The sequence below is a fragment of the Varanus komodoensis genome, unplaced genomic scaffold, assembly GCF_004798865.1.
Source record: "Varanus komodoensis strain SLA01 unplaced genomic scaffold, ASM479886v1 scaffold2, whole genome shotgun sequence".
In the NCBI taxonomy this organism is placed as follows: domain Eukaryota; kingdom Metazoa; phylum Chordata; class Lepidosauria; order Squamata; family Varanidae; genus Varanus; species Varanus komodoensis.
The window spans coordinates 55063639-55087671 of NW_025335568.1; the positions used below are offsets into that span (position 1 = coordinate 55063639).

The following is a 24033-nucleotide window of genomic DNA, read 5'->3' on the forward strand; positions in this document are numbered from 1 at the left end:
GGCAGCCGCCCTGGGTCTTGTGATACGATTGGCTCAGCCAGCTCCTCGTCCTTTGACCCGCCCCCCCCCCGCTCGGCCCGCCAAGGCGCACCGCTGTGCCTAGCAAGTGAAAGGAAGGGTCCGGCTGACGCGGCGCAGCTGCGGGCCCGCGCACAGGCACTCGCCTGCCTTGTCAGCCCCACCCCTCCTGGATCTTGGCCGCCCGCCAAAGGAGAGGGGAAAAGGCGTTCTGCTGCTAGTCATACGGCCGCTGCTCCACTCCACAAATTCGCTACACCGTCTATTAAGTTCTCCACAGATTAATGAATTCAAGCCGGTGGCTTGGAATTTGCATCCAGGGAACTCTGCGGACCGATCCGCGCGTGTGAGGGAGGGGGTGCTTGCGGAGTAAGTACTGCTGAATTTCAGGGAGACGTGCAGTGCAATCCTAATTATTCGTATCCAAGTCCCAGTGCGCTCTTTAAGGAGGAAGTTAAGGCTTTTCTTCCTCCGTGGACTACGAGCTACCATCGCAACTTCTATAATTTTGAGCTCTTCATCACCGAAGACTAACAACTTCGCCCCATTTTTTAAAATTAACCGGGCAAAGGCTTTTTACTCCCCCCTCGTATCAGTGTGCAAAGCGAAACGCTCAAAAGTTCTCCAACTTCATTCTCTTTGCACAAGCTCGGTTCTACGCCCTTTCACTAATGAATCCGACTGAGATCAATGCAGTGCAGTCCAGAGGAAGGCCGGACAGGACTGGGCAGGGTAGGGGGCTCGCTCCCGTTCAGCGCTTGGCCTGAACAGGAGCGCGCCCGAGAGGCTGGATACTTGCGTTTGCTAACCGTAGCAAAATCGCGAGATTAAGTGGGGAAGGGAGATGCCGGCCCGCTCTTACTTTCTCCCTCGGCTGCTGCTTCCTTTCAAGCTCGTGCTTTTGGAGGAGGCCTAGAGGCGAAACTCTCCCAACCTAGGGGCGCCTCGGTGGCGAAGCTGCCCCGTCTTCAAGGCACTTAGGCCAGGTTTTTCGCATCTAAGCGGCTCCAGCCACGTCCATTTGGTGCCTATCTCCCTCTTCCTTCCCTTGTGCGTGCGTGCAGGGGGAAGGGGCAACTAGGTCGCTTCTCGCAGTTTCAGGCGTGGCTCGTCTTCTCGGCCAGAAGCTCTCCCGCCGAAAGCTCCTTGCTCTTGCGGGTGGGAAGGGAGGCGCATTTCGAGCAACTCCCGCGGCTGAAATGCCCTCGCCGCCGTCTGCAAAACAAAGTGAGAGGTCGCTCTGCGGAGGCGGCCAAAGGTTGGGAGAGCTGGGCCGCGCTAACCAAGAAAGGGGGAGTTTAAACAAAAGTCCTGCCTACGCCTGTGAGGGACGGAACAAACACGCCGCCGCAGTGGTGCGAGCTCCCCAAGCGGTTGTCGGCACAGAGCAATCGCTGAACCCCCGCGCTCACCTTTTGAGCTAATCTACTTGGCACCGCTTTGAGGCTGCGGCTGCAGCTGCATTGCTAACCCAGAGGTGGACGTGACAAGCTGACACCCAGGCCAGAAATAGTTCCTGAAGGAGGCGACACCCCCTAGTGCCTGCATCCTGTAAAAGGAACTGAGGCTTCCTTCAGAGAGCTGGGGAACGGGAATCTTGGGCTTAGCCTTTATTTCCAAGCTTAAAAGACAAAAGGCGTCATCCCTCGCCGCCCCCCCACCCCCGGCAATGGACTTTACTGATGTACTGTTATCAAATGCTGAATGACGTCCCAGCATCATCACTTCGCTTTCTGTAATAAGCACAGCAAAGCTCAAAACGTTCTTTCTTCCCTGTTGAACTGCATAAAGCCATACATATCTGCCCCTTGCAGTAAGTCCCGTTGGGTTTATTGGCATTTCCATTCAGGTAAATGTATACTGGACTGCAGTTATAAGGAGGCAGTCCTAATGCAGGCTTTAGAAAAGCTGTTTTCAGTTGGATAGTTGAGCTGATTTGGAGTAGAGGCAGGGCAAGGAAAAGAATTACTTTGCCTTAAGCAGTGGTTTCACGTACACGTGGGGGGGGGCAGTCAAGCAAAGAGCAATCTGACTTCAACAGTTGGACAACCAATATTTAAAGATAACTGACTAATTAAACCCTCTACAGAGAGCTATTCAGTAGTAGACTTTTGTTCTTTTACAGCTGCTCTTAAAGGTTTAAAGGTTTCTGATTGAAAAGTTATACAGTAACTCATGGTGTGACGAAATGCATACAAGTTTATGTACAATTGTTTGCTATTCATAAACTAAAGGGATGTTATACCAGTTAAAGCTATAACACAGTGATAAGGCTGTTCCTTTGTTTCTTAAGTTATTTTGTTTACTAATTAACCATATTTCTTGAGGTCTTTAATGCTACTTAAGCTGAAAACCAATGTGCTGTTTCTCATTTGTTTACAACACCAAGTGCAGGAAAGGTTTGCCAATTATATGAAAGTTTAAAGTTCACAGAATAATATATAAATTAGCCAGGGATATTAAATGACACAAATAAAATGTTAAATGTCATTATATGATTTTTGAATTGACAATTCGCAGCAATATCCTTTGTTAATTATACTTCCATAATTCAGTTTAAGTGAACATATTACAATTATTTTCCTAAATTTTTATATTAATACATAACCAAGTAAGGCATTATCATTTGGTAAAAAACTGAAAATAGACCTATTTTCCTTCAGCATTGACCACCATTTTTACAGTGTATGTGATTAAAACAACACTTTAAAAAGGAAAAAAAATAGGAATGCAACTACTGCGTTAGACAAATTTACTGAAGTTGCATTACTCATGAAAAATTTGTGCAAACTATTTAGTTACCTTGTGCATAAGGGAACTTTGGTTGATGAAATGGTTTTGCAATAAAATGTGTAGTATGGTGCCACCTACTGGTTTATTAGAATACCAAAATAGCATTTCAGGAAGTTGTCACATAGAACCAATAATACAAAAGCAAAACACCGAAACAGCCTTGGGTGTTGGGTCACCTTTGTGATACATGAAACTGACTCACAGTCATAACACAGTATTTCACAACTGGAACTGGTATCTTGATATTCATCAGTATATGCTATATAAATAATGAGTTAGTTCCAGATTAAGTCATATATGGAGTAGAGATACAAAACTCAGTGGGACTAACTTAGGTTCTTTGACTTGTAATGAGCCTATGCTAAATATGACTGACAAACCTGAATTCAGTGCTTTATCTCTTCTTTAAGAAAGCTGTCTTTCATGCCATACTTCATGAGTAGCAGGTGAAAAAGTTCCCTAATCTCCTGTAGCATTGCTAACAAATATAAACATTTTAGAAACAGAGAGAATGAGTCAGAAGGGATCTCCCAGGCCATCTAGTCTGACCCCCTGGCTCCACTCATAACATGGTATTTTATTTTCAGTTAGGCAATATAACTTGGTGCAACACATTTAATGTAAAAATAATAGCAAAGTACATTATGTACAAAGAGGTTACAGTCAACCATACTTTATATCAAAAGAACATTTGTAAGATGTAAACCTTACTGATGAATGTTTAAAATGGGAACTTATTGTGCTGGTCAAACCCCTATAGTATTCAGCTGTTTCAGTTCTGACAAGTAATAGTAGCCTTACTTGCTGAATTATGCTGAAAGTTAGTAACATACTTAAGAGCTGAAAAAGTAAAAAGGATAGCATTCCAAAATTGAATTGCTTCAGCTATAAAGGTAATCAAGTGGTTACATGTGGCTTACAAGAAGGGAAGAATCCTTCCAAGAAACCCAGCCCATCCAGTCAACCATGATTAAAAATAGAATTAAGTTAAGAATCTCACTGGCAAGGCTAAGTGTCACCATTGCTTATTGTAGAGATCTTTTAAAACACATGACACACAATTAGGTACATTTGCTCATACACAGATCCTGGTACATAATTAAGAAAGTAGTCAAGGACTGCACCATCAAAGAACAGGAAGAACAACTGATACTGTAACATCAGCAATTAGAAGAGCAGGTTGCTGAATACCTAGTGCATTGAAAGAAACAATTAGATAGTTTTATTTCCTATATCAGCTGCAACAAAATCTTGCTTTTATAAATGAGACTGAAAATGAGTGCATTCAGAGAAGCTGTCTTCCATGGTGTACTTCATGAAGATTCAATTAATTCAAGTATGAGGTAACAATTGCTGCTATAGTTCCTTGCATGTGTATGATGTGCAAAGTAAATGGACCAGTTTTGATGTTCACAATGTAGTTAAGCAACAAGCAGCAGTGAGCAAATGATTCCTAGCTGTGTTTTCAAGTATCCTTTCCAACTCCAAGCAAGCTTAATATTTTTAAGCAAATGGATATTCTTTCATTTTGAATAGCTAACTTTGTGAATTCTATTGACTGGGAAAATTCTGGAGTTGGAGGCATTTCCTTAAGAAGCTGCTTCACAAATTTGGCTTGATCAGATGCTAAGCTTGACAACCGATGAAGATTCTTTTGATCGCATGGACAGACATGGGTCACCGGTATAAGCTGCAGGAGGTGTTTACTGAGCTGATGCACCATGGTTAGTTCCTCAGCCCAAAAATTCACTTGTCCTTTGTCAAAGAGATAGTCGCTTCCCACCTCAAGAAAAAAACAAAGCAGAGATAAATGTACTGACAGCACTGTGGGAGATTGTTCAGACGACACATTAGAAACACCCCTGCTGCAAAAACCCCTTCAGTTAGCGGCACAACTGTATGTGCAACTTCCAGTGTATTCACTATTCCTTGGTGAGTCTATTTCAGACTGTACCCTAAAAAATCAATAATTTCTGCACATACTGTTATTACACTGGATGTATCTAAGTGATAAGACATGTTTTTGTAGAAAATGGCGTGTGCATAAATTAATATGAACTTTTACCATGCTTTGTATGTGCTTCTGGTAGTAAAGAAATTACAGGTGGAAAAATTGTGTCAAACACCCCTAAGTGAAAGATGATTGAAAGTCATGATACAGACACATTTATTCTGACAAAATGCAGCAGCTTGTGAAGCATGCATAGGGGAATACCCAGGGCATAAGTCTGGAAAGACAAATAGTACTAGTGGAACTTCATCCAGTCTCCCCTGTGCAAGCACTTGCACAAATGTTTAAGTTGGACTGTCACACACACGTTTTTACCTTGTTTCTATTAGTGCAACATTGTTTGCGTGAGTGGAATGACATAGTTAGTTACTACCCATAACCATGAAAAATGGATGCTTTTTCTTTTTGTCTGAGTCTGTTCATTTGTTTAAGGAAAAAAGTGAAGAAACCCAAGGTTGGGTTCTCCTATGTCTCTGCCAGGTTTCACAAACTAAATGAAACACCACATCATGAAATATTAAAAGAAAATAGTTGTGATTGTTTGCAAAAACAAGGGTAAAAGAGAGTAAAACAGCATTCTTTATCCATCCACCATTAAATATTTTTTCCTAGAATATGGGAATTAGTTATTTTAATGAAATATAGGTATTATATATGAGCATACGAGGACCAAATAACTGAAAATTGCTTTGTAATGTTTTAGAATATAAATTTCATGAGCCATATTTATTCTAGTATGTTCATTCTTTTGTTAAAATACAAACTCTGAATAGCTTAGATAACACCTTATGCATAAATTCCCTTCTGACATTTAAGACAATTTATTGCTGATAATGGATTATGTATGTGAAATGCTTTATAAAGACAAGCTGCAACCATACTGCAATGCCTGTAAGCCCATGAGCTTGGAAGCTTGCAAATCATCCTATACAGGTTGAAGAAGCAGTTAAGAGAATTGCACCCTCTTGCCTGGTATATTTCTCAAGACAAGCTTTTTATGCCCATCTACATGGAACATTTGAAGGGGAAGAATGGAAGTTGGAGAGGCATCAGGATAGGTCATGCCCTAACTTCCCCAGTTTTCTCCCCTTGCACCAAAATGTCACCTTTTCTCCATGTCCAAGGGTTCTCTCTTGACCTTAGAGAGCAACTGCCATGTTTTCCTCTGTGCCAGCAGGGGTAGGGGGAGTTAAGACAGACCTCTGATTCCTACAACGAATTATTACATATTCACCCCAGAGTAACAGTACATGACTGATAAATGTTGTGAGATTTATTAATATGAAACTTATTAGGCCCTGTTCAGATTTAACAATCTTGGGGCAATAAACTGTGGTATGTCTTGTATGCTTTTGGTAATAAATTGTGTTCCTCCATTTTCATTCCTTGCCCTGAGGTTCTATCCAGGCTGGTTAAACTCCAAGTTTCCATGATATCTGGACCAGAAAACTATGGCTGAGCAAGTCAGGATAGAAATGCCAGTCAAAACAGAAACACCACAATCCAGGGCAGAGTCCAAAAGTAACTACCCACATGCAGCCAGCTTCACTGAATTAGTGCTTCTGGGGGCAACCTGAAATGAACAGTTGCTAGAATGGGACAGGCTGGAGCAACTTCAAAGGTTGTTGATTCAGATACTGATTCAAAAGTGAAAGAAGAGACAAGGTGGGAATTCACAGTAGAAATGTCAAGGCTGTTGCCCCCAGAGATAAATTAGGTGGGATTAAATATCATTAATCCAATTAGGATGGATAAGATGGACCAATGGAATGACGATGCACATTCCCACTTATTGGCCTATAGGGAGCAGCTTGAAGATGTGGCCACCTCTTTTTGGTTTAAAAAAAGAGATATCCACTTTGAAATCAACTTTGTATCAAGCCGCATTTTCCTACTGGCAGGTATCCTAATTTTGCCTGTGTTTTTTGCTACTTACTTCACTACTTTTCTTTCTTAGCACGGAGTCAGCCTAGCTGTCAGCTTTAACATTAAAATAAAGTCTCGAGCTAGAAAGCCTTTTGTCTTGGTCTGCTTGGAAGGAGGCAGAACAGGCTTGCTCAGAAGGGCTCCAGTGACCTGCCCTTTTCCAGAAAAAGGCACCTCCTCTCAATGAAATGCGCTTGCACAAGCAGTGCAATGGGATCAGCACAGCTGGCTGTACACGGATGAGCAATACTGGATCCTGCTCCAGATATGTAAGGGGAGGAAGGAGGGGATACAGGCATGCAGCTTGTTCTCAGGCCAATAAGCCATAATTGCCTTCTGGACATCCAAGACTGCACATTATTTGCATTCACAAATGAATGATACAGTGATTCAAGTCATACTACATCCATGTTAAAAATCTGGTGATTCATTTTTAAGTAATAGATTTTAATGTAAACATTTGCTTTAAAGCCATTCCATATTCTAAAAGAATGGCTTGCTATACTTTGTAGGAAATCCTGTAAAAAGTCCACTGAGTGCACTGGGAACAGAACAATCTAACTATAAGACAAACACTGGTTAGTTGAGTTACCAAGGTTGAAGGCTCTCTATCTTGTAAATGTTCCATTTCTAACAGCCACTCTACTATGATTGAGATCCCAGCACCAGTCTGCTTCCACAGCTGCAGTAGTTCACACAGTATGGAAAATGTTAAATCCAAAGCCATTGCTGCATTTACTACATGGAAGTCAAGCTCTGTGGAAAGAAAATAACAACATCATTGTATTTATACCCCACCTTTCTTCCTCCTGCAAAGAACTCAAGGCCCTTCAATAAGGTTCTCTCCAATTTATCCTTTCAACAACAACCCTGTGAGGTAGGTTAGGCTGAGAGGCAGTGACTGTCTCAAAGCCACCCAGTGGGCATAATGGTTGAGTGAGGACTGGAATGCAGATCACCCAAGGCCCAATACAGCACTTTAACCACCACACTACATTGGCTCTCATAAAGCTGAATCAAGAAATATATGCCTACATACATGTATTCTGCAATGAAAAAGGCCTTGTTGTAACTACTAAATTATATAAATTAAATATCTATCAATATATTTAGATTTTATATTACTCTACTTCCAAAATGATCATTTTACATTTCTTTAAGGCCTTACTGACAATAGGTTGCTAACATGTTTTGGCCTTTTTTGTGGTAGCCAAGATATCCTAATTTTCAAAGATATCCTAACTTTCAACATTTTATTTACTTGTCAGAGATAGACTTGTACCTTCCTCTCAAAGAGTCTAGCCTCTTGGAGACCAAACCTTGAGAAATGTTAGGGTTGACTGCAGTATTTCTCATGACACTGGGATGGTTCCTTCACGGGTACTCTTCAGAACATACAGATTTAAAATCAGGAAATCATAAAATTTCTGTACATTCTCTAAATTGTACATGTATTCAAACATTCCACCTTGTATATACATGTGGGGTCAGTAAAAAGAGGGTGAGGGGATGCCCTTTGTTTCATTCCATTTGTTGGGCCAGACTGGGAGTTGCGGGGGGTGGGGGGACGCACACATAATATCCAATCCAGTTAAAGGAAAAGAAAAAGTGGGGTAAGAGATGTAAAAAATAACCAAACAAAAACAAAAAACGAGCTCTTCAACAAATGAGTTGATGTATTCAAATGAGTACATTATTTCAAGGCTGATCTCTCACCCTTAAGATTCATACGGTTGTATTTGTAACAACAGTTTGCAAATTATACTTCTCAGAGTTTGTTTATTATGGGACAACGCTTTAATGATATTATCAGGGTGGTGTATAAATTACAATTTGAGACCTGCAGCTGTAAAGCCATAATTAACTATTTTAAAAAAAATTTCTAAACTGTTTTACATTGTTATAAAAGTGCAAGCACTGGGCTTTTAGATCTTAGATGTTATGAAAATCTTACTTTATTTCTTATCAAACTGTCCACAGATGTAAACATCAACTAAGGGCTTTTTTTTTTTAAAGCAAAGTGCATTGTCTGACAGAGTAATAATGTGAAGCTCAAATTTTTCTACTTGGTTTTGAAAGTATAACAATGACCATTATAGAACCTATTTTGTTAATCTGAGCTTTCATAGCTGTTTTTGGACAATGCCCTGGTCCATGATCCATGACCAATGCCCACTGTGCTCCTGTAGTCCTATATAGATGCTTGTGCAGAATTGCTGAGAGACATCTCCCACACTACATTCTATTGCGTCTTACTGTTTTTGGAACTTTTATTGGGACTGCATGCATAAACGATTGCAGAAAATCCACTGTCAACTGTTGTGACTTATAGACAGGCCCTACTGTTGGGTTGGCACTGGGCTCAGAAGGGCTCATTTCTTTTCTCAAATGGGCTCTAGCTGCTGCCTTCCCCCCTTCTTGAACTTCCTTGCTACTTCTGCTAGCAAAGGAAGCCTGTGACTGAGCCTACAACAGTACCACTTAACAAGTTTTTAAAAAAATCATACATTTTGAATAGCAGCTATCTAAAGAAGATTCTGCCCTTGGGGAAGCACATGGCCATGAGGGTACCAAGTGCACCCATGCCCTCACTGGCCACATGCCTCTCGAAAGTGATGTCTGATTGGTTCAGATCAGTGCTACTCAAAATGTTAAAGGGAAAAAAACCCCTATTGAAACCATGTTCTGCAGTGCCTGCAGGCTTGACTGATTGGAGAAAGAGGAGTAAAGAAATTACCATCACCCCCACTCCAACCAGGCCCCTCCTGTCAGGTTAAAAAAAACAGAGTGAGGGTTGGCTGGCAGGCTGGAGGCCATGCGGAGGGGTGGGAACAGTACCTCCAGCAGGAACACTAAGCTGAGAGCCCAATGGGGGCAGGTGCTAGCCCTGCTTACAGCACGACCATTTTCCACTGGCTGCTGCAGGGATCTATTGCAAAAGTGGTACTAAACTGTCATGGTTTTGCTTTGATTGAATTATGATCTTATTCTCTTTTTTATCTTTGACTTAAGGTTCACCTCAACATTAGTTATGATCTTTTGACTGCTTTTTATTTATGGTGTTTATAGCGATAACATTTCTAGTAATGGTATTTCCAAAAGTGATCTCTTGTATTAGGTATTTCTGTGTTGCTAAGTTTTTCCAAACAATTTTGGCCACAAGCAATTAAATGTTTGACTAATAATACTCATTCATCAGTTCTTTATGTGAAAACATTTGTTTTCCATTGGAGGCTTACGATTATACAGTAAGAATGCAAACCATGAAGTTATACAGGGAGAGGGGAGAGAGTGTCAGCTGCTCCCGACTGACCAGCAACCCAGGGCTGCATGTGCACATGATGATATCCCAAGAATGACACATGCAGCTCTTTCATATCCACTTCCCTCCTCCCTTCATCTGGGTGGGTAACACCAACCAGGAAAGGGCAGCTTATTGTAGTTTTACACAAGCTAGTGATTGTAACCCCCAGCAAGCATAGCCAATGCTCAGAAATGCTGGGAAAGCTAGCCAAAAACATCTGCAGGGCACCAGGCTGGCAAAGCCTGCTGTATTGGGATGTCCAAAACCAAATTTATGATTTCCTGCTCTTGAACAAACCAAGATCTCTTAACCAGAAACAAACTAAGGGTAGTTGTTGGCTTATAAATAACAGGAACCTGGGATTGCTTTAGACATCACAATAGTCTATTGCTTTCTGGCTAGTCTTTTCTGCTTATGTGAATAAGTTGCATGTGTCAGAACATCATTCATGTGCAGTAAGCGAGGTTACAGTAAATTCTAAAGCATCATCATGTGATGGCCTGTAAAGGAGAAATTATACTGGATCATTAAATGCCTTGGTGATCAGATTCTAGAATTATAGAACATAAATTCTAATGTGCAAAAATGCCTGTCAGATGCTGATCTTGTTTAATCAAGCTATTTAATTTGTTGAATAAAAGGCAACTTTTGTTTCTTCAACCAGCAATTACAAGAAAAGTTTAAGGATGGATACCACACACTTCAATTAAAAACAATGAAAGATTACTTTAAAAAAAGAAGAAGGTATTTTAAGCTTCAGGAAGAACATTTTTATCAAAGGTAGGAACTGCAGTGTTTTGAGTCATTTTTGTTAATCCATTTAATGTAGAACAGGACCTCCCACATGCGCATTTGTACACCAGAAGACTTTTGATCATGCCAGATGTAAATATTTTTCTCTTGGTAGGCTATTATGTGCCTTTAAAAATATACAACCCTTTTGTTTTTAATTTTTTCCCCTCAAGGAGAATTGTAAGAACATACCAACAGGCTATTATCAATTTACCAAGGAGCCAAATATAAACCCTAAAAAAACCAGAATATATAACTCACAATTTTAAGAACGGGATTTAGTTAATGTGAACAAAGAAATTCTACAGTTCTGTTTGCTAATGTCAGTTTATATGAAGAACTGTCAGATTATAATTAATCTCAGCACAAAGAAGAGTGGTCATGGCAGAACAGTAACTACTGAATGAAACTAGACAGAAATATTGAGCCCAGCTAAGTCAATCTTTAAAAAAAATCTATGATAGGTTTGAAAGCAACAGCATTATGTGAAAGAAATCTTTTCCCTTAATCTTGGGTTCCCTGTCAGAAGGGAGTTCCAGTTGCGCATGCATATGCACATGCGCTCTCTCTCTGTGCACAGCCCGTGTGTGCTGGGAGCAGGTGAGGCGTTTCCTCATCAACAGCCACAATATTCTAACAGGCTGTCAGCGAGCTGCACTGTGGCTCAGAATCCGTTCTGTGCACCAAATAGCTTTGCCAGTTAGGTAGTTATATGGGATGCAATTTAAAAAAAAAAAGCTGAGCACTTTGCAGTCCCATCAGTTTTAAAGCGTGGAACTGACTGGACTTGTCCCTACAGCATTCTAAGTGTTGGGCAACTGCAGGGCTGCTAAGGAGTATCTACGTGGCCACAGCATGGTTTCGATCATAGCTATAAGGATGAAAATCACTCCACTGAGGATCTGTGCTTGGATTCCAATCCACCCCTCCACAACCAGAGTGGAAAGAATTGCACTGGCTGCTTTGATGCTGTAAGAGACGTCCTGGAGAAGGGCTTTTGGGGCCGTTCTAAGGAGCAGAGAAAAGGGGAAACTACTGCACCAATCTACAATGCATCCTGGTGCCACTCCAGCCTGCTTCCCTCCCACTCCAACCTTCCATTCTTAAGATGGCTAGAATTGGCAGTCTAATTGGTGTATTGTAGAGTGACAGAAGTCACCTTTGCCTTCGTGTCCCTCCTGCCTTCCATAGGATACCCATAGTCCTTCAAGTTTGGAGGGTTACAGGCATGCCATACCATTCAATCTACAAATCAGTCCAGAATTACTTCTTGAATTTAAACCAGCTCAATGCTAGTGAAGTTAATGGGACTAAATGGCCTTATATTCAAATACTCTGTTGCTTGGGTTGTAGTTGTTGTGTCCTTCTTCAAAAAATAGCACTAGCATTTTTTTCAAAGGTACAGAGCTTTATCACAAAGGAGCAACTTGCCCAGGCCATTTGGAAAAATGTTGCTTCCTATGTATGCAGTAGTATTAAGTCTCCATGGAGCCTTAGGGGTACAGAATGGGCCCTCTCAGCCACTCCCCTCTACTTCTGCTAAACCCAGTAAGTCTTCTGCAGGCTCAGGGTTAGGGTAGGACTCTGCCTCTGCCTAGGTGGTTAGGACTACAGTACTCTATGGGTCACTTCCAGTTCCATGGCTTAAGAAGTTAAAGTCACAATATTTGTGCATGTCCCACATATGACTGCCGGTAGTATTAATGAAATGGTGTTGGCACCGAAAGTATAAATGTTAAGTCCTGACAAGTGTTGTTCCTGGCTTGCAGAATATGGTGCCAGGCAAAAAGGAAGCAAGAGACACACTCGGGGCATTTTACTGCTTGCCCCCATTTACAACTTTACATAAAAGTTAGCCAAGCTGAGAGAAACTCCACCCCTCAAAAAGGTTGCATGTTTGACTTGCTCTTGAAAATATTTATTAAATTTTGCTGGTGAGGCATTTCTGTGGATCTCATTTTGCCCATCTCACATCCTTTTTGAAGAGCTATAGTTTACTATAGTTTTCTAATCCAAATAAAGACACATTGGAGAACAACAAAGTTTAAAACAGAGAAGAAAACTGGAGAATCTGTGGGCCAAGAATTCAGTTAGCAGTTTGCTTCCTTTTTGCCTGGCACCATACAATATGAACCTTCAGAAACCAAAATATATAAATATAGCATGTTTTTATTCATGATGAAAAGTGATCTGTGAATCACAGTCACATGCACACTCATGCACACACAGTCACACTCTCTTCTGGTAGTGTACATAATTCCAGTCTAGATAGAAAAATACTAGCCAAAGCCTCTTATCCTGAAAAGTATTTATGCGAGAAGTGCATAGCTGGAAAAAATGATGAAAATAAAAAATGATCTTTCTATATATGTATAATCCTATATAGCAGGGCAACTTGTGGCCCTCCATTTTTGGCATAAAATTCCAGTCAGTGTAGGCAACAGTAAGGGATGGGAGGATTAGGTCAAAATTTTTGGAGAACCTTCATGTATGCAATCTCAGAGGTGCACCTCAGATGAAAATACCATAAATGCGCACTGCACATATGCATACTTCCAACATTCCACATAACATTCCATGCCAGTGTACTGGAACGTTCCAGTCTGGTCTGAGTGATAATTACAGAATATATAGACAGGGCAATTTGAATTTAATGCAACTTGATTCTGTTGGTTGCATTTACTGCTTCTTTAAATGACTTTTCCTGATGATGGTCCAAAACTATAAACGGAGCACACTGTGAGGTTTATGGCAATCCAACACATGGGGGAAGAGGGAGGTACCTGTCCGATCAAGTCAGGGATGCAGCCTGTGGGGTTTTCCCACCCAGCCTGCTATCCTCCCCCGCAGGCATTTCCCTACCTCCTGACAAGGAAAAGGTCTCATCTCTGATCAGCAGCATATCCAAGGTAACAGCAGAAATGTGGATGGGGGAGAACCTGGTCTTTCCAGGCCAGCCAAGTGCCTTTGTGTGGCACAATCTTCCACCATGGGAAGTACTGGAAGAACTGCTGCTCCCAGGACCAGCAGAATAGCTTTGCACAGACGCAGATGTGCCTTCTTCATGGGGAAGAAACTTGTTCTGCTTGTATATGTCTTTGGCTATTGTTACGTACTCGTAAATGTTTCACTATCTATAAACCATCCAGAGAGCAATGTGCTGAGGGAATGCTGTAGGGAAAAATAAATCAAGCAAGCAAGCAAGTCAGGGATTTGCCAGGTGTTGGAAGGGAGTGCTGCTCCTTTTGGTGCTCCCACAGCAACAACTTACACATCACTAAGCTAGAAACTTGACTCAGGTTGGGAGAAGCTCCTCTGGCCTGTGCTGTCATTTTCCATGCTGAGAGGATTGCATGCCTCTGGAGGAGAAAGACAAAACTGTTGTTGTTGATGTCATCCTGCTCTCAGAGGACCAGGTATGGAGGATTCAACTTCCTACCAATTACGGTTCTGTACCTGTTTTAGAACTGACAGCATCATTCTATGCAGGCACTCCGAATTCAAAAGGATCTGGACAGACTATGGTAGTGGGCCAAGGACAACATGATGACATTCAATGCAGATACATGCAAGGTCTTGCACTTGGGGCACTGGAATGGGTGTCATAGTACAACTTAGGGGAGAAGTGACTGGAGAGCAGCACTTGTGAAAAGGAACTCGGGGTGATGGTCAACTACAGGATAAACATGAGCCAGCAGTGTGACGTGACGGTCAAGAGGGAGAATGCCACCCTTGGATGCATCGCCAGAAGCATGGCTTCTAAATTGAGAGGGGTATTACTGCTACTCTATGTGACTCTGGTGCACCCGCAGCTGGAGTATTGTGTTCGGTTCTGGGCCGCTCATTACAAGAGGGAAATAGCAAGGTTGGAATCGGTGCAGCGAAGGGCCACTAGGATGGTGGCTGGTTTGTAGGGTAATTCATATGGGGAGAGACTGGGGGGGCAGGGTCTTTTCAGCCTTGAGAGGAGGAGACTCAGAGGGGACCTGTTAGTGACATACACATATGTGAGGGGGTGCCTCATGGAGGTGGGTCATGACTTTTTTCCCTGCAATGGAGGGCAGGACATGTTCCAATGGAGCAAACCTCAGGGAAACAAGATTTACGGTGGATGCCAGGAAGTACTTCCTGATGGTTAGGACCCCTAGGATATGGGATGGGCTTCCACGGAAGGTGGCTGAAGCCCCATTGGTGAGAGTGTTTAAGGACAGGCTGGACATGCACATGGTAGGCATGTCATGGTAGGCATGTCATGAGCTGGCTGGAGCTGGGGGTCAGACTAGATGGCTCAGGAGACCCTTTCTGACTCACTCTGTTTCTATATTTACTCAGAAGAAAGTGACTATGCACTGGAGCTTACTCCAACAGTGTGTTTAAGATTATACCCTTGAATCCTTGTTTACTCACAAAGTCCAAACAATTTTAAACAATTAGAAAACCAACAATCCATTCCTCTTTCTTGAACTACTTTTCTTACCTGACAACATACATGTTCTTAATGGCATCCGTTTTAGCTGGAGAAAAGAACTTCTCTCTCTTAATCTGCTGACATTCCTCTGAAGGGATCTCATTTTATTTTTAATTACAATTCTTAAGTATCCCTAAAAATACTTGCTTAGGTCTTCAAACCATATTTTCATTTGTCTTCACTTTCTTCTCTCAAGTATGAGCTTTTAACACTTCAATGTGTTTCTAACAGGGAAATCTTGCACTAGTACTAAGATAACTTTTTCTAGGCTGGCATCTACCTTTGTTACAAAAAATGAATGCCAACTTACACATGGCCCCACTCCTTAGCATGGTGCGGGGGGGAGGGTAAGCGTCTTAGAAAAGCAGCGGCAATGCCATCAGAACCTCTCACTAGTATGAAAATGCATTAATTGTAAAAAAGTGGGAAGGGCAGAACATCTTGGGAGACAGCAAGGAAAGTATCAGGAAGGGCATTAGTCTGTTGCAACAAAAACAGCATGCAACCTGACCCTGTGTGTTTTAGAGCATAAGGAAGCCCCACTGAGTTCAAGGTATCAGATATGCATTGTAGCCGAAGTGTAATGGTACTTCAAATACTAATACATATATTGTGCCATGAACTTTTGTGGATTATTTCCCACTTCTTCAATTAAGGACACAAATCAGTAGGCCACAAGAAGAATGACATTCTACAAAATAGTAAGTGCTCACCAATAAATAATTTAAAAAGCTCTTCATTCCAATGTATAGTGTGCATACCCAAATATCCAAAAACCTTTATCATGAGCAGTATGTGCAGCAGTGCTTAAAACAAAAGTATCAGCTTCATGGTACCAAACAAAGGGAAGTTGTAACACATTGCAAACTGCATCTCTGCTTGGCCATACTCAAAGAGAATGAAGAGAATACAGCATGCACATACGTGTATTAAGCTCACAGTGCGTTATAATGCACACTAGCATATTCATGCACTTTTGTTTTTGTACAAAGTCATTCTCATGGTCCATCAATTGGTTTTGCATCTATTTTCCACCACGTCAGATGCATGTGGCATTTATTGCCAGCTGGAGGTTACGCACTCCAATATAATGAAATGCAATAGATACAACATGTGTCACTGCTATGGAAAACTCGAATGGTCGGTCATCGTGCTTCTCTTGGCTACATTTGAGTATGAATATTAAAGTATGACAAACTGTACCTGTGCCTTTTAAGCCCACTGTTTACAATTATTTCCTTTGTCTGAATATCTGTTTGCATGCATGTGGGGATCTATTGAGGACAATGGAGCATAAAAACTACGCATCTGATGACATGGGTTTATACCTTTACAAGACTTCATGGTGCCATAAATTCTACTGTTTTTCCTACTGAATTGGTCTCAAGTCTACAGAACTCCTTCAATCACGTTATGAAACAGGAAAACTAGCTCTCAGTTGCAGAATTCACCTATAAAACTCAAGAATATCTTCATTCTATTCTAATATTCTAAGGTGTTCATTCAGAGGCTCCCAAAGAAATTCATCAACTTTATCCTCTTTCTGGCACCAGGCAAAAACATTTCTCTTTACTATGTATTTTAACAACTGATTTTAACTTTTTGATGCTAATGATTTTTATGGTTGTCCTTATAACTCGTCACATTTTTAAATAGCCACTATGACATTGTTGATGTTTTATTATGGTGTATTATATGTTTTTACTGTTTTATTGTTTTTAAGAATTGTGTTTTGATTATTATTGTACACTACCTAAAGATCTCTGTCAGCTACATACAACATACAAGTGTAAAAATAAAATTAATATAATATAAAATAATTTTAAAATGAAATTGAAAATTCAAAGGAAAAGGGAAGATTAGGTAGGGCTTTTGTTTTTGGGAAGTAGAACAGTGCACAAATCCTGTCCTTCCTATCTTGCTGGGTCTGCTGTTAAATGTTTTCATAAGCATCCCTTCCACAGAGCTGTATCAATACCTGACCAATGCATTCCTAATTTTACAGAAAGTGCATGCATGAACTCTCTGCAAAATCTCTTTGGTATCACAACCAAGTCATAGTTTCAAACAGTGGTAAAATAATAAATGAAGATAATCATATTTGCCTATCTTCATAATTAATTTTACTTACAATATGTGTTTTTTTGTCAAAGAGGTCTGTGATATAAGCATACAGCTTCTCCTGTTATGATCAAAGTGTTGCTCTAACACATTTGCCCTACTGGACTGGTCTGGTTAAAGCATACCAGTTTCTACAGTCTTTGATAACCAAAGAAGGGATGAGTTCTGATTGCCTTTTAACTTCCTCGGCCCTGGCTTACCCACCCTTTTCACCTCTCCGCATAAACCTTTCTCTAGTCTTACTGTCTATCCGAGCAGAGGTCTTTCACACTTACACACCCTTGGAAGATCTAGTAAATCACTTTTCAAAAAGATAGCAGCATCTTGGCAATGTTAGACACTGTGCCTGGAACCCATCACTGCCACCACAGAAGATGTCATCAAGTCATGAGTTACAAGTGTGATTTCCAAAACTTCCAGCTGTCTTCTAGCACTGATTTATTTACTTTAAATTTCAGAAAAAAGCAAACTGAACTTTAATATTTTAGTTCCTAGATAAACAAAGTGTTGTTAATTTTAAGTCTTTTATATTGTTTCAAATTTCTTTTACTTCCTGCTTTGGTTTTTAAACACTCATATTCTTATTTACAAGTATATCTTGTTTTATTGTGCTTCGCTGATATTGCTTTTTTTTATAAATAGAAAGCTTGTGGCAACCTTGAGTTGAGCAAGTCTATTGGTGCCATTTTCCCAACAACATTTGCTCACTCCATGTCTCTGTGTCACATTCTGGTAATCCTCACAATATTTCAAACTTTTTCATTGTTACTATATTTATTATGGTGATCTGTGACCAGTGATCTTTGATGTTACTATTGTAATTGTTTTGAGGTGCCATAAACCAAGGCCATATAAGATGGCTGCAATCTCAGGATAGAACTTTAACAGATGAAGAGTCACAAAGAAACTCCTGGATGAGCAAAGAAAGGGGTTTCTTGAGATGAAATTCCATGAAGACTGTTGAAATGACAACAGAGGATTCAGAATACTACATAAACTTAGTTGATAAAGCAGCAGCAGGGTTTGAGAGGACTGACTCCAATTTTGAAAGAAGTCCTACTGTGGGTAAAATGCTATCAAATAGCACTGCATGCTATGGAGAAATCTTCTGTGAAGGGAGAAGTCAATTAATGTCGCAAATTTCATTGTTGTCTTATTTTACAAAAAGACCTGCCCCAGCCTTCAGCATCCACCACCATGATCAGTCAGCAGCCACCAAAAGCAAGGCAAGACTTCCACCAGCAAGAAGATTACGACACTGAAGGCTCAGATGATAGCATTGTTAAGCAATAAAGTTTTAAATATTAAGACGTATACATTTTTAGACATAATGCTATTGCATACTTAATAGACTACAGTATAGCATAAATATATACTCTTACATATACTGGGAATCAAAACGATTACTGTGTCCCACTCTATTGTGATATTATTGCACTGGTGTGGAACTGAACCCGCATTATCTCTGAGGTATGCCTGCACAAATATGGATTATTACAATATTTGAGATTGGCATAGCCACTGTTGTAACAGCAGGGCAATTAATGCACTCCGTATTTCTCATCTCTCCTACCATGTTCTTCATCACAAGACCTGCAGGCTACTGGCTCACGAGACCTGAGGTAGCAGAGCTGGAGAAGAGGCAAACTGGACACTCCCCCACCCCCACTCCCTGCTAGGAAGACCTGCCACCATGCACACACCCCCACTTTTGCAGAAAGAGGAGTGTCTCTGCAGACTGAGCTCAGTACAGGTAATATACTCATTTTCCTGCAATGCCTGACCCAAAGGAAAGACTTCCCAGGGTAGGCATTTAGGATTGGCCACCTCTCCGCAGAGCCACACCAGCTGCTCTCTGGCCATCGCAGCTCTTCAGAAAGTTCCAGTGCTCTTCAGAATGGGCAGTGGCAGCAATGCAATAGAATGGTATGAGGGGATACAGAGGCAGCATGTGGGTAGTGGGGGAGGAGAAAGGCAGTCTGAGAGGATGAGGGGGGCAAGCAGGAAGGAGACAGATGTGGCTGGTGGAAGGCAGGTGAGAAAGTGGAGAGAGGGGTGCCCAAAGGGAGGGAGCAGTAGACATGAATGAGAGAGAGAGAGGAGAGAAATGCAGCAGATGGAGAGAAAACAAATGGAGCAGACAGGGCACAAAGGCCGGAGGGAGAAAGGAGACATCAACTGTAATGGCTAGGGAGGAAAGGCTGCTTTCATGCTAAATAGTTTGTCTGTGTGTGTAGGAAGGGGTTCACACCTGAAATATAGCGAAGACTACTGCTTTAACATAAAACTCCTGTAGCAACAGGCCAGACTCAGCTTCTTCATCATTCATTTGCTTTACCAGGCCTTGGATTGTTTGCTGCAAAGTAAAATGCCCTACATTATTTTGTAAGTATGACTGTTCCAGGGCAGAAAACAAAGCACATTATACAAAGCAGGAGCCAGTGTGATGTGGTGGTTCAGAGCATAGGACTGGGACTCAGGTGATCTGGGTTCTAGTTTCTGTTTGTCTGTGGAGCCAACTGGGTGGCTTTGGGCTGTCAAGGTTGTTGTTGTGAGGATAAGATTAAGAGCAGCAGGAGGAGAATTATGTAAGCTGCTTTGAGTTAATTGAAAAAAGATGGGATATAAATCTAACAAATAAACATCTCTTTCCTTCTTAACACTTCACACACATTAATTGACATAAGATTATAGGCTGCCATTTTCATCTACATTACTGAACTATTCCCAGAAACCCTTCCACCTGTAATTTCTTTACAAAAAACCTGAATGTAAAGACCATTGAAAATTCTTACCAAAAGCTGGCTTTGTCAACTTTGGAAGACTTGATTCACCTGGGGAGAATCATTCAAATGCAACCAATATGGTCAAGTGCCAACCTTCTCTCTCAGGCAAGGTAGGATAGCTACTGGGCTAGCTATTGCCCATTCACAACACCCTGAAGCATCCCACTGAAGCAACAGGAAGACTGGCTTGAAGGAGGAAATGGAAGGCCTCTCACTCTGGCTTCTTATTGAACAGAGAGGATTACCGAGGGTTTGGAGCAGAGTGAGGCAACAAATAGGGAAAACAAATTCTCTCTCAGTTTGTATTATCTTCAGGAATACATTCCTGAAAATCAATCTACTTTTGAACTAAATTTTACAGTGTCATGAATTTCTAATACAATTATATTTTAATGAAGGTGATAAGCAGTGCGACTGTCATTGCTTATTTAGCCAAAATACCATCACTTCTGTAACAAAGGGAGGTATTAGTAGAAGTGGAACCCACAGATCTTCAGAAAAATTTTTACTGAAAAGCAAACTGGATGGTGGAGGGGGGAGAAAGCAGCCCAAGGAGGACTGAGCATGCACACTGCCACCAAGCACTGACTAGGCAGGTCTGGGGGTGAGATGGAAGGCGAGAAATGAAAACTGGCAGGGACAGAAGTGGAGTGGTGCATCATGGGGAAGGGCATGGATGACTGACTGGAACAGGAACTCACTCTGCACCCATTGCAGGTCTCATTTGCTACAGTTAATGCCTTAAGTGTGCTCCCTCACATTAAAAGGAGTTTAAAAACATCCTACATAAGTTGCCTCGATGAATGCAAAAGCAATACAATTTATCATTGAGCCATAGCTTGTACTGCAAAGTCCATTAGTAACACCTTAGCTACCTGTAAGTTATTTTTTGTAGGCAAACAAAACAAGACTTAATCTTGCTTCTAATTAGGTAGTTTAGTTTGTATTTCGATTAGGGTCCTGGCACAACTGCGTTAGAAAACTGGCAGCGGCTAACCACATTTGAATTTATTACTTTGCACCAAACTGGATTCAATAGCTGTCTATATAAACAAACATATCAAAGCACTTGAAAATGAAAATATTTGTTTATATTGTATACAAAATCCTGTCTATGAAACTTGAAAAATAGTATCTCTATAACACTGAGTAGTTTTATTTTAACCATTGAGTATATGAAATTTTGTAACACCCTACACACTAACACCTAAAGAGGGAAAAAAACAAGGACCCATTAAGAGGAGACAAAAAGTTATAAACACACATTTAGTCCTATTCAGAGCCATAAAATCTATACTTATATGCCTCTCTCTATTCAAGTTACGCACGACATGCCAACATAGCCCTGCCCTAGATGCACTTCACATGACCCCAACTTGTTCCACTCTTGTGTAGGTGCTACCTCTGAGAAGACCAACGGATTATTCTTTCCCCCAATATTATCCCACATCCCACCACTGTGCCAGGTTGCTTTCTGGCACAGTGAATGGGGCCACGCATCTCATTGCTTACACAAGCAACAAGAGGCCTCAGTTCCTTTGCCCTGTTGTTAATGTGCAAAGACGAGCAAGAAAATCACTATCATCATTCTAGTTTCTCATAACTCATTAATTTTAGACAGATAAAAAGAGTGTAAAAACTCAGTCATAAAAATCTAGTGATGATATTACATTAAATAAAAATAAAAATCACACTAAAAACTGAGTTACAGAATTTTTTTCTGAAAAATGAAGACAGGCATTTGGCTTAGGCAAACATAATGTACTGTAAACACACTGGATGTATTGATACAAGCCTATTTACTACAAAAGTCAGCACGCTAAACCTCTGTTTGGGGTAACACTTAACTGCTCCTCTATGAAAATTATTTAAAAATCACCTGCACATAGAAAACAAGTTGTTAGGTAAAAGAACTATCCTACTCTTCTTCCTGATGAACTAGTTTTCTACATGCAGGGAATAAATTTGAATAAAGGTATATTTAACTACTTGACACCTGCACTTGCAGCCTGAGGGTACAGTTCAAACTCAGGTGGATCTCATCAATAAGAATTAAGCCTTCACCACCAACAGTTAAGACAGACTGATACTAGTCACTGTCTGATTTAAGTATCTATGGATAACATCACATATCAGTTTAGTGAATAGCATTGTTACATCAATCTTAATTCAATAAGGGTGTTAGAAGAAAATAACTTGTGATCAAGAAAGTATGAAAAAGCAAACCATATTTCTGATGTTGAACAGAAGGAAAAAAAACATGCTGGTTTTGTATACAGCTTTAGAAGGGGATACTTGGGAAGAAGGGAAAGAAAATAACCCGCCGTAAGACATGCCTTCCATTTGCTGCACTGGATAGAACCTGTAAACATGAACATAGTGACATTTGTTGTCGTGACATTTGTCTCAAATTTTAATAACTGATAGATGAGAATTTCTTACCTGCTTTCCTCAACATGTTTTCTTGTGATTTAGCCACTCTTATAACACCTGCAGCAGTATCTCTGACTATCTGCTCTTCACTTTGCAGTAGCTGAACAACACATTTCCAAAGGATCAGCGTATCAGACAGACCTGTGTATTTACAATAAGGGATTGCAGGGTGGGGTGTTTAAAAAAACATGCTTGCAAATAAACATAGGCTGGAATTGTAAGCAACAAGAAAAATTACAGCATATTTAGTTATTTTTAAAGCAGAGTAGAGATACTGTCAGAAGCCTTTCTGAACGTCTCATCTCTATCTTAATTTTCATCTCAGTGACTAAAATAGTTCAAACTTTGCTATATTGGGTAAATGGCTATCTCCTGTTACTGGGTTCAAATAACACAATAGCCCACATCCAAAGGTAAAGTATGGTCTGTCACTGAATCATAGGTTTTTGTGCTGTCTGAACCTAGATGCACTAACTAGCCATGCTTTATTAACCACTAACTACCCATGTAAAGAATCCATTGCTTGTTGTTGGCTTGCAAACTGTGGGCTGTTCACCATAATTTGTTATCTTGACTGGGTCCAGATAGCATGATAACCCACATCTGAGCAACAACCCACATTGCAACAAGAAGCCACACTTATCTCCTGAACATGGGTTAGCATGATGTGTGGTACCCCAAATTCACAGCACATACGTACAGACTTATCCATTGCAGGAAAAAGATCTGCATGCGCAAAGAATTACTTGCTCTGCTATATAACGCTCTGGTTCTTTCTCAACTTGACTGCAAACTCCCTTGCACAAAACTTTAAGATTCACAGTAATTTCTCTTTGTGCTTCCAAAGATTTGTATATAAACTGAGACCCACACATTCACAGTAAAAATGTAATATTAATGGTGGTTTTAATTTTAATGTACTTTTATGATGTTTTATTGTTGTTTTATTCTATATTTTTGTATTTATTACAGTTGTTCCCCACCCAACGAGCTTCAGCTATTGTTCCATACAGAAATTCAATAAAAGAACAGTAGCAGCAACACCACCAGCAGGAGAACTTCAGCTTTTAGGCAATACAGAAATTCAATCAATCAATCCAGGACAAATTCTGCTTAATTCGGTGTAGCAGCCTGTTCTTCATTTGCATACTACAATCAGTGAAAGTCAACAGTACCTAACTTTGGTTTATTTGTGCTTATAGTGCTTAGAGAGCCAGTGTGGTGTAGTGGTTAAGAGCAGGGGACTGGGACTCAGAGGATCTGGGTTCCAGTCCCCGCTCAGCCATGGAGCCAACTGGGTGACTTTGGGCCAGTCACAGACTCTCAGCCCAACCTACCTCACAGGGTTGTTTTGTGGGGATAAGATGGAGGAGGAGATTGA

General features: G+C 40.8%; 1 protein-coding gene and 1 long non-coding RNA gene across 8 annotated transcripts in view; one reads left to right on the forward strand and one right to left on the reverse strand.

Annotated features, from left to right (window-relative positions):
* The first annotated feature begins 260 nt into the window (after nucleotides 1-260).
* LOC123023058 lies at nucleotides 261-23880 on the forward strand. The gene is made up of 3 exons (XR_006414622.1): nucleotides 261-387; nucleotides 19025-19186; nucleotides 23625-23880. It is a non-coding gene; the product is annotated as an uncharacterized LOC123023058 (long non-coding RNA).
* THADA (THADA armadillo repeat containing) overlaps nucleotides 3409-24033 on the reverse strand; it is a 160936-nt gene continuing 140311 nt past the window's right edge. For 6 of the 7 annotated variants that reach the window (XM_044429404.1, XM_044429406.1, XM_044429403.1 and 3 more), the window contains 3 exons: nucleotides 22662-22793; nucleotides 7341-7504; nucleotides 3409-4594 (listed from right to left, as the gene is read on the reverse strand). In XM_044429404.1, the coding sequence (XP_044285339.1) occupies nucleotides 4277-4594; nucleotides 7341-7504; nucleotides 22662-22793 (614 nt within the window). In that variant the 3' untranslated portion in view covers nucleotides 3409-4276. The remainder of the gene's footprint in view (nucleotides 4595-7340; nucleotides 7505-22661; nucleotides 22794-24033) is intronic. The other variant, XM_044429407.1, reaches the window with a different exon arrangement.